This window comes from Rhea pennata, chromosome 2, assembly GCF_028389875.1.
Source record: "Rhea pennata isolate bPtePen1 chromosome 2, bPtePen1.pri, whole genome shotgun sequence".
NCBI lineage: Eukaryota > Metazoa > Chordata > Aves > Rheiformes > Rheidae > Rhea > Rhea pennata.
The window spans coordinates 93530649-93542485 of NC_084664.1; the positions used below are offsets into that span (position 1 = coordinate 93530649).

The 11837-nt window shown below is 37.7% G+C and overlaps 1 protein-coding gene across 1 annotated transcript; it reads right to left on the bottom strand.

The window, feature by feature from the left end:
- Positions 1–228: 228 nt before the first annotated feature.
- Positions 229–8186, bottom strand: RNF182 (ring finger protein 182). Its single transcript, XM_062568042.1, has 2 exons — positions 7920–8186; positions 229–3671 (listed from the first exon to the last, which is right to left on the bottom strand). Exon 2 carries the CDS (start codon positions 3428–3430, stop codon positions 2693–2695), a length of 738 nt encoding a protein of 245 aa, XP_062424026.1. The 5' UTR covers positions 3431–3671; positions 7920–8186; the 3' UTR covers positions 229–2692.
- Between the last annotated feature and the right edge of the window lie 3651 nt (positions 8187–11837).

Consider the following 11837-nt stretch of genomic DNA (forward strand, 5'->3'; position numbering starts at 1 on the left):
GATTTAGACCTGCTGGCAATTCTCAATGGCATACCATAAATCATACAGGAATTTTACAAGATCCCTCTCAGCTGTTATAATGTGGCTGAGCAGCAGAATAGCTATTCAATGAATACATTTTTGCACACTCACATTTGTTTCTGGATTAGTATTCTGGCACAGTCTAAAATAACAATGTAAGTTTAACTGAGTGGCAGTCCTAGAAACAGTGAAGTGTAATAACCAGTGCCAACTGGTACCACTGTAATTCTTCTGAGATTAGGCTCCATTTTAAAATGGAGTACAAAATTATCTGGTACTGGAGCTGACATAATCATAATTAACCTGAAGGAAAAAAAACCCAGTAAAATACACCCAGGAAAAGACAACAGGTAGCACTGCAGACATGTACAGAGGTAATATATATATGTCACAGAGTTTCAGAACCTACTTCCTCTTTCAGCCAGCCCTTTATTAGAGATAATATATTCAGACATATTGAACAAACCCTAAAATATATAAATCCCTTAACACTACAAATACATATTTTCCCAGAGTTATGAAGTATTATAAAACCAGATAGTTTTCTATTTCTTTCTTTTTTGACATGATTGTGTTTGGATGCTTAAAATTTATGAGTTCATACATCAGTCACAGCTTGCAGTGTACCAGGACTAGAGATGACAACTCTTCTAACTACATGTACTTTACCACAAGCATTAAAAACAATTACTTAGGAATAGCCATTTCTAGGAATTTTGAAAATATTTTAGTTCTAATATTAGCAAGTGATTACAGAAAAGAATAAAAGATTTCCTTTATCTATTCAGTACATAGCTCTGTAACTTCATACACTTGAAAACTATAATCTTACTAGATGTTTTCTTCTTGCATATGTGCATCTACATATATATATATATATATATGCATATGTGCACTATTATAAACAAGTGTCAAGAAAAGCAGCAGCTTTAGGTTTCCACATTTTTTCCTGTGTTTACAATAGCAATGAAAACTGTTGATACTACTCGTATTGTCTACCAAAATTAGACCAGCTTGACTTTAAGTCCTCTGGATAGACACAACAGCCACTTATGCTTTTCATTTCCCATTGGTATTTTTCATTTTTACCAGAGTCAGTTTGCTCTGAGAATATTGCTAGGCCATACATTCAGTCTTCACACAACAAGTCCCCTCTCCCTCTGACACTATGCTGAGAATACTAAATCTTGTGCCTGATCCAAAAGCCTTGTTTGCACTGATCAACTGCTCCTTTTCATTTTTTATTCTGTTGTGCACAGGGAAATGAATTTTTAATTATGGCACTGACTAGAGCTAGTTGCACATACACATTAAATATTTCTTTTTATTGTTGTGTTCCTTCCACTAGTTTAAGAAATAGCCTAAACATCCAAAGAAACCTTACAGGGCCTCATTGTGCCTGCAGAATGGCAAACCATGCCATGCATCCTCTGGACGCAACCAGTCAAGTTACATGAGTTGCTGCATCTAGAGCGCCATAACCTCACTCTGGTGAGGGAAGGAGTTCTGGGTATTCAGCACTTCGAAGCATTATGCATTAAACAGAATTCTTCTCAAAAGTCATGGTACCTCCTTATAGTGCGCATTCTGTGAACTCAGAGAGCAAAAAAAACCCCAAAAAACAAAAAACAAACAAGCAAACAAAAAACAGTTAATGATTTCAGAATTTTTCTGAAATTTGTATTAGTCATCGAAGGTCCATTTCCTAGTGATGGGGAATAAAGATCTATCTTGATCGCTGAAGTCACTTAAGGGAAATTCTCCACTGTAGCTACCCGAGAGTAGGCATGCACAAGATCAGTCAGGCAATTTGTTAGGAGGGCTTATGGCGTGGGGGCAGATGTGCTCAGAGGGAGGGTACACATAAAGGAAGATAGCTGGGGAAGTTTGGAGAGCTCTGACCCTGCGAGGGGAAGCCCGAGGTGATGCACACTTAAAAAAAGTGCATCTAGAGTAAATGTACAGCTAGGTCCCTAAAAGTACTTACTATTAGGAGTAACTCAGAGGGAGCTGCAACCATAGGGGGAAATAATGGAGGCCTCTGTTTAGGGAAAGTGTTTTGGAGGATGTGTCTAGCATGGGGAAAAAAAAAATAGATTCCCCATGCCCAGGATGCAGGAAATCCATAACCATTGGTCTCCCACAAATATTCCTGGTGCAACAAGAATTGGGAAAAGCAATGGTAACTTGTTCTTCTTACATTATTAATTAAGAAAGTGATTTCATTCACTAGCAGAAATAACAGGTATTTCAAAGCATGAGATGCTTTTGATGAAGAGATGCTGTACTTTGACCTAGAGGGTGACTGTTGTACTAATTTCTTCCAGGACTGATCCTGCAGTCTTGACTCATGTGAGCAAGCCAATGGAAGGCAAATGGCTTCAAATAAGGGCTGCACAGCAGGCACCAATTTTGGCAATTTTGATTTACCCCTCTCTACAGTCTGGCCTATTAAAATCAGCGCATAAATTTTATTTCCATTGTTTAGCTTAAAGAAAAAAGAGCTGACAATAAATAACAAATCTAACAGAAATAAAAAGACTGTAAAACTAGGACTACTGTTTCCATCTAGTGACATGGACAATAATGAGAATAAATAAGAATACAAACAAAGGCTAAATCAACTATGCTACATACATGGCAATACCTCTTATTTCACTGTTATTTGTTATCAAGAAGACATGCAGTCTAGAAATTCATGACAAACACACTGGCAAAAGCCGTAAACCATAAGAATAACAAGGCTCGAAGGAACAAGGCTTACAAAGACAACCCCCAGGGTGACTTTCTTAGACACCAGTAAATAAATCCCTAAAGGCAAGGAACTAAAGTACAGCAACCCTAGCAACCAAACTAGCACCCGAATTGAAGTCTGGAAGAGCAAAGATGTGCAGTTCCACACTGTCCAGTTGTGGGATACAGTCGCAACAGAGTCAAAACTCGTAGGCCTGTAAAATTCCACCACAGGGGTTGAGTTCAGGGTCTGGGGACTTTCTCTTTGTACTTCCATGATTGTTATAACCAGGCAATTGGAAGAGGTGTGAGAAGGACTAACCAGGGACGCCAACCTTTTGGGCGTCAGCAGCAGTTCTGTTGGGTTGTCTGGCAGGCACTTCTTCCCCTTTCCCCCACAAGCTAAATTCAGAAGGATGTTATTGTCATCAGGAAGACTACTAACCTCATCATCTGGCAGGCAGGTTTCGAACCTGCAAAACGGGCATACTATGACTCCTTGGGGAGAGTCTCCAAAGTCTATGATCTTGCAAAGACATTTGGCACATACTCTGTGACAGCACTCCAGCACTTTTGGTTTTCTCTGTCTCAAGTTATAGCGGTTGTAACAGATCTTGCACTCAAGCTCATCTGAGCTCTGCGACTCCACAGACTCCTCTGGTAGTTGACTGTTCATTTCTTCTGATGGTTTTCAGACTTCTGGCAAGAGAAGTCAATGGACAATTACGTCACCCGGGCTTATTTTAAATTTTTTCCCTAGTAATCATTTCACCCATCTCAATCAGGAAAAGAGGAAATGAAGTTGTCAAAAAGCATCAGTAGCAGACGTCCATTTTCAGCTTCTGCTAGGGAAGCTGTACTGCAGATCCTTTACACCAAGCCAGGCATCTATGTAAAAAAAAGACAATCTGGAATTTCTGCGGAAGAAAAAAAAAAAAAAAAGTTGTGTTGCAGGAAAAACAAAGCTTTTTTACAAGCTTAGCTTTCCTTGCCAAGAATACTTCTATGGTGTTCTCCTCTAAGGCTATTCACCTCTAGGTTTTTCTGTGGCACATGAGGTACATGTGGTAGTCATGTTGATAAAATTTTGCCTCACACGGCACACATTTGGTTTAGACTTATGAGTAGATTTGACTCCCTCAGCCCATGACATTCTCAGCAGAAGATGCAATCTAATCACTGATCAATGACTTTTTTTTTTTTTTTTTTTTTTTTAGGAGATGAGAACTAACCAATTGCACTTTTTGTCTTTCTCAGTAACCTTTGAACCAACCAACTTTCAAAGAAGTTGGCAGAGGAACAGCAGTACTGAAGAGAGTTAAGGTTCTAAAAAAAGTAGTGAAAACTGGCAGGTGAGTAGAGGAGAGAGATAGGGAGTTACAGCCACCACCATTTCTACTGACGGGCAGTGGTCAGCTGGGCGGTCAGCGCACACACAGCCAGGCCACTAGCACCAGCTCTGAACCAGCCCTGATGTAGGAGGAAGCTGGTGGTATCCGAGGGTGGGGGGGAATATGGATACGGGCAGATATGGAAGAGGGTTAAGAGTTATCACAGAGAGGTATGTGGGGACATATGCCATAAATTTGGAAAAACATCAGGCCTCATTAATTTTACTGCTTCTGGCCCAACTTATTTTTCCCCGTCTCCTCTCTTAGGTGCTGAATACAGAGCTAATGGCATCCAATAAAGAGAAAGCGGGTTCTTCAGCATGCAACAAATGCCCCCTTTAACGTGCAGATGCCGGGCGAGGGCCAATGTGCCTCCCAAAGGTACTTTCCTCGGGTACTGGCTTTCAAGCATTTTACGGTTGTGACAGCTATTTCACACCTCAGTTAAGGAGAGGACTGTGGCATGCTCGCACTGCTGCTCTCCTGCTCCGTGCAGTGCTTTTGCCCTCAGACCCAGCAGCCTCCCTTAAACAGATGTGTTGCCCTATTACATAACTGCATTTCCGTGAGTTCAGGAAACATCCATGCATTAAACACAAAACGTTTAACCATGACTATGTACTCGGGCAAGCAATGATTACTTCTCCAAACTTCTCCTAAATTCAAGGTGCTCGCCACTGTGAATGATGTGGGTCAGCACCTGGGTCCAGCTGCCTCAGCCGGCTGTCTCTGCCTGCAACAAATGTAGGCAGATGAAATATGAAAAAGTAACTATAGTTCAATAAACTGTTGTTTCTTGATTATTAATTTTAGTATTTAGAATGTTTCAATTTTAGTATGTTTGATTCCTTTCTGTATAATTTTTGTCTTCCTTTGGAAACTTTTATTCACTCCTAGCATTCATGTATTCGTCCCTTTTTTGAGAATGAGATAGGAAAGCCTCTCTTTTTAGTGATGTGCTGCTTCTGTCAAGAAATTTTACCTGCCATCCATCAGGTACTGCATTGGCTCTTTCATGGGCCTCTTGTTCCTCCTGTTTTTGAAAATATTTTCTATTATCTGTCTTACTTCCTGCACTATATAGGTTCCATTAGTGACTTTATTTTTAAAAATCACTTCTAGGATTTTAAAACAAAGATATAACACTTTGAACAATGTAGCAATAATAGAAGATGATAACAGAGTAAAGAAAATAACAAACAGGGCTTCCTCTCCATTCTACTTTCTTAATGTTTCTTTTTACCTTTCCCAACTTATATCTTTAGTGCTTCAAGTTTCCATCTCTGCCTTACCATTATTTTCATTGTTTGTATTGTGACTATACTTGCGGTGTGTTCCATTATGTCAAGTAACATAAGCACAAAAAGATTGATCCACGATCCTGAGAATGTACAAGCTAAACATTTTATAAGATACAAAAGTTAGATCTTTTATAGCTTTTATAATCTAGCCTTTATCCTTGGTCACACTTTGTGCTTCCTTATTCATTTCTAGAACTCTTTTTATTTCATTCCAAATATTACCTTCTAGATGACTTTTAGGCATATACAAATGTCAGAAGATGCTAACTTACCAAAGGATGGGGAAGCCACAAAATGGACCTAGGAAAGTGAAATGCCAACCTACAGAAGGGCAAAGCACCACTGAAAAAATGAGAAGCAAAAGGAAAAGCGCTACTGAAAAAGTAAAAGCAAAGACAACAAATGAAGCTATGCCTTTGAACCTTTAAATCCTGAGTATCATTAATTTTCCAAACCCGAGGTGAACTAGATAACGAACATGCAAATGCTTCACAGTTAAGGCTGGCAAGCATTGTCCTATGGAGCACTGTCCACACTTCTCATGGAAAATTGTGACCTTTCTCTGAAATCCCCCAAACTGAAAATCTTTGTTTAACTTTTTAATAAGTAGTTCCAAGTTTTCACAAAAAGTAGACCACTTCCCAAACAGTTTCATTTACACTTTTAACACTTCTGCCAGAATGCACTTTTGGGGAAAGACAGGAGGAAAACTGACACTATTTTTCCTGATTCTATTCCCTTTAGGTGGATAAACTTTGCATTACTAGTAGGAAGTCACAGCTCCTGCAGTCTTGTGTAGTAAATTGGGATCATTACTTTAATTTCCACAAAGAAACAACCCTGTTATTCTGGTTTCTGTCACAAACTATTATACAAATTATTTTCAAACTTATTTTACTACATGTACAAGAAAGAGCTACTTTCATCATGCTTCTCTTTTCACATAGTCTCTTCAAAATGTATCTATCAGTATTAAACATCACTGATTGTATGCCATCTTCTTTGGCTAAGTCAGATGTTGAGTTTCTCCTTATGTGTTGTAGTATAATTAATGCTTACTATGCTGCATTTATACATTGTTTCCTTTGAAAATTAAAATGTAACCATTAATTCTTATTAATGCTATTCCCATTTTATACTTCCTTTATCTTCTCAGCTCTGTTTCATTTTTAGATACTTCTATCTTTTTGCTTTACTCATTTCTTAAGGAATTTTCTACCTTTTTTACTTCTTGATATCCATTTTCTCTCTCAGGCATGGAGCTGAAAACTAACACCTTTTTCAGCTTTAATTTATTCTGCCCTTCTGTATACATCACACGAAGTTCTCCGGTCACAGACCTACTAAAAATACAGGAAAAAACAAGGATTTCTAATGAAACCCACAACTTTGATGCTACTGAAAACTTGACTCGATACAGCCCTCGGCAAACTGCTCTAAGCTGGATTTGGGCCTCACTTTGAGCAAGGGGATAGAATCTCCAGAGATCCCTTCCAATCCTAATTATTCCACCATTCTACCTTTCTGTATTCTTAGCTCACTTCATGCGATCCGTCTGAGAGGCTTTGTCTCCTATTGAATGAGGAATCAGGTTGGCTGTTACTTACGTAGCGAAACATCTTTCCATGATAATTATTCTTTCATTTAATATACAAGTACATTTCAGAAGAAAGCCCAGCCACTTTCTGCTATTGTCTTCCACAGAATGTATTTGCCATGATCAGCATGATCCGACTGCAGAATTTTTAATTCCTGTGACTATTACGTAGTGCACAGCGGCTTTCAGAACAAAATACAAACAAACTAGACAAGTTCAATGATAACGGTATCCATCACAGTTTATCCAGGAACATGCACATCTGCTGTTGTCTGACAACCACTTGTCTTTTATAAATAAGAGTTCTGTGCAAGCAAGGACTGCAGCAGCGAACCCACCATTCCTGTTCACTTAGCATTCCTAATGCTACTTGAGTTTGGACTTCCTCTCTTCCCCTTCCCCGTGCTGTCCTGCACCTTACTGTCTCTCTGCCAGACTCAGGCCCTTTTGATAGAAAGGGAGTAAAGCTGACGATGGAGAAGTAACTGGCCAGATGACACAAAAAGACAGCACAGTCTCCAGCTGACTGCTGCAGGGCAGTCGCGGAAGTGGGACTTATGCAGATTCAACAGCTTAGGGAGTATCTTCGCTCGAAGAGCAAGAGGAGGCCATTCACAAAATCAGATGGAAAAAAACAAGCTTGCTACCAACCACGGCTGGCTTGCAGACCACAGACTGTGGACTTTCACCCCAGACACAGAATGAAACGTGAACGGCTTGTGGCACGTTACCGCCACTCTTTACTCTCATCTATCAGCTACTGCATACACAAATTGTGCATATGAGAAGCTAGAAACTGCTAGTGGCAGATGAAACTTTCCAATAGAGAATAGGTGGAGAAAATGAACAGAGATAAATAAATACAGAAAAACTTACTTGCCAAGAAAAAGAACCTCTTGCAAAGGTTCACTCACAGGGAAGACAGGAAATACCAATTCTCCACACAGGCAAAAACTGATGGAAAGGAAGGAACAAAATTAGTAGAGCAAATATACCAGCTGGGAGACCCTTCAGTCTGTTTTCTCAGAAAGAGGGGAAGTTGCCCAATTTCTCTGGTTTGGATGGAAATACCCATATGTTACAATTTCTGTTTAGAGAAATATATTGGGGAAATCCCATTTACTAAAGTTATTTCTGTAAAATAATCCAGAGTTATCTTTACAGATCTGTTGTTAATTTTAAAGCTCTTTCAATATTATCTGCTAAATATACCTAAACATTCTGAGGTGCTATCTCTTCCAGCAACCACATATTTACAAGTGTTAGAAATTCACACAGAAAAACCCAGCACAGCAGTTAAGGAGATAAACCACGCTTTGAAAAAACGGGTTTTAAAGACGTATCAAAATACTTCCCTTCAGAAAGCTCAGAGAAGCTCTTTAATCACTTCTAGTTCTCCAAACAAACTGTAGTCTCTTCTCCAGCATAGACCAGAAAACAAACAGCCTCCTGCGGACCACTGCATTCAAACAGCTTTGCTGCATTCTGACTCAGCAGGAAATGACCATCTCACTAGATTTTTCCAGCTTGTGCTAAGCACAATGTAAGGAAAAAAAAAAAAAAAAAAAAAGAAAGAAAGAAAGAAAGAAAGAAAGAACCCAAACAGCTTTACTAATCTGACATTTGTATAGACTACATTCAAAGTGCCGGCAGCTATCATATGTTCAACTTGTTCCGCGCCACATTTTTGCTACCATTGGATGGCTTTTAACAACGGGCATTTCCCTGTCAATTCTAATCAACGCGTGACTTTGCACAAGAGTTACAGAATGTGGCACACTGATCCGTGCTTGGTTTATGGTCAGCCGTATAAGCTGCTCTGAAAAACGCCTCAATGCATTCTTTTCATGCAAACATAGTGTTTAGTGGGACAGGCAATGAGGGTACTTCTCAAAGAAATCCCAGGAAATGCTATGCACAGGATAGAAAATCAACAACATATGCACCAAATATTTATGTATTGTAGACTATTTCACAAGTAACTAATATCAAGTACACTGATTTTTATCAGAAGTTATTATTTTAATATTTAGCAGTCTTGACTGATCTCTCCCAATCTTCTACAATAATATAAAAACAAAATAAACAAAATGCAGAAAATTGTAGTTTTTTACATTCAAAGCAGAATACATGGGCCTCTGATCATTCAGTATGAGAACTCATATAATAGTACTGTGCAGTTTTAAATATTTTTTAAAAATCAATAGTTGTTGCTTTTTTATCTCTAGTAAATAAGTGGAGAAGACTTTTTCCATATATTTGTCTAACACGGTTGACTTCATTCAGTATTGTCACACTGGCTGTAAGGGTACTTTCTACATCTTCTACAAGTGCATATTCAATATTACCAGACTCAAATTTCTCTTAACAATATTATTTCAATACTTTTTTGTTGTCCCAATAGCACACGTTATGTGTCAGCTAGTAGTGGAAAATGGTATGAATATTGGTGAAAGCCTTATTGAAACCACACTATCCTGAATGACTTTCTTTCTAGCTAGAGGCTACTACAGTACTGATATGAATCTTAAAACTGACTATGATGTAGAAAAAGTGCTTCATCAGTTAGGCTTGTAGACACAAGCAAAATCTCTTTCAATATTTCCGGAGAAGGATTTTTTTCTCATATATAATTCATGAGCAATTGATACAGCAATACACTGACTGACTGACTACTTAATGTGACATAGAGTTGTGGGTTGTTTTGTGGTTGTATTAAGAATAAAACTAACAAAGGACAAAGGAGCTGATCTCTTAACAGCTGTCTTGATTTAAGCAGACTATTAATTACACTAAATCACTAAGTAAAAAGAGATGGTTGAAATTAAATTTCTTACCATTTAAATACAAATTTTGGAAACACACTATTTAAACATAATTAGTTCCTTTTAAAATAATTTTTATTTGATTCACAACTTGCTTGCTTGGGCTTTTTTAGTATTTTCTCCCATGCTACTTCCTTTCAGCCAATGGCTTTTCCTTTATGACTCTGAAATCAAGAAAAATGATCAACTCCAATACGAATATATTTCACAATAGAAATCATGGCCTTAATATCATTACTTCAGAGAAAAGTTAAACATTCTCTTCGTTGGTAGTAGGGATTTTTTTTTTTTTTGGTGGCTTCCTCAATTAAGATGGAGTTCTGTTTCTCTTTTGTAGATTTTGTGTCCTTTAGATGCTCTTCTGAGAATAATTGAACAGACTGTAGGACATTGATTCTAGAATATGACTTGAAAAGATATATAATGATAAATAAATAAAAAGCTTCCCACTATTTCTTATTATAAGCATAAATGTTTAACTATATGACCTACAGATATGACTACCATTTATCTTTAAACTTGGCATTATTAACAGCCAGTAAGATTTTATATTAGGTTTCAGAATGTCTGAAGATAACACTGTGGAAATTCGCCTCCTTGCTTTGCTTGCTACAGTGTGTTGGAATATAAGAAATTAAAATGAATCCAAAAAATACAAGCACGTGACTTAGAAAAAAGAACTGTTGCACTGAAAGTGACATATACAAAATGAGAGATCAACAAAATATGGCAGAATTATTTTTCTTAGGATACATTTTCTGGTTTATATAATTTGAGAGTGGTCAGGTGAGACAAAGTTACAGAAAATTAACCTTGGTTACATCATCTGGTGAGAAATACCTCTTCACATAGCGGGGGACTATCTTATGCATTACAATAAGTTCCAATTAACCTTCAGAATATGATTTAAACAGAGAGCAAGTGTGGCATTAGCTTTGAACTAATGGAGCTGAAACTAATCCAAGCACGGAATAGAAAGGAAACTGTACTTTCTTTTTCTGTCGCGCTTGAGCGCAACCTGTCGAACACTTAAGTCTGTTTCACTTGGTTCATTCTGTTTCAGGCTTTTCTGAGAATATGACTATATACAAATATTTTCCTGAGTTGTCTAAATAGGTTAGTACAAACACAAAATAAAAAGAGTGGAGGATTACACAGGGCAGTACTGATACTGAAGTTTACATATAGTTTGCTTATAGTTGGTAGTAGGGTTTTCTCTTTAATTGCTGCTCAGTGTGGTGCACTGTGGCTAATTGTCGGGTTATCCTGTGCTGAAAGCAAAATAGTAAGAAATAACTGCAGTTGCTTCAGTCACAGAACATTTGCAAACCACATGTGACAAAATAATCCAACATCAATACAGATTTCAATTTATAAAACAACTTTTCCAGGCCTGGTCTTCTACAAGCACACCCTTTTGAAAAGCTGCCAGGCAAAAGCTAATGTGGCTGATAGGCCCAAATAGTTTCAGCGGAGAAGGGAGGGGACTTCAGGAAACAATACAGTTATCTGGATTTACTAAAAAGTGAGAAGAACATTTTTTATTCACTAAAAATACATATTTTAAAATATCTGTTGCTAGGATAAAAAAAATATTTTTGCAATATAAAAAATATTTGGTACCTGAAATAAAGGCCTATACTCACATCTCCCTTGACCTTATTATAAGTAACTAGAATCACATAAGGTAACAAAGGAAAATGTCACTATCAATATGTTTAAAAGACAGTGAATACATTAAAAAAAATGATGCCTTGAAAATACAACATTAGTAGATCTTGTGGATGTGTGGTGAAGCTAAGTGGTGTGCCTTCAGTTGCATCTTGGGATTGGAATAATCCCAACAGGTTAGTGTCAATTAGGAGACGTTAGTTTGACAATAACTTGTGTAGCCCTTTGACCAAATATTTGCACTTAACAGCAAAAGGTCCACTTGGCCTGATTTATACACAGGGAAACTAATACTAGA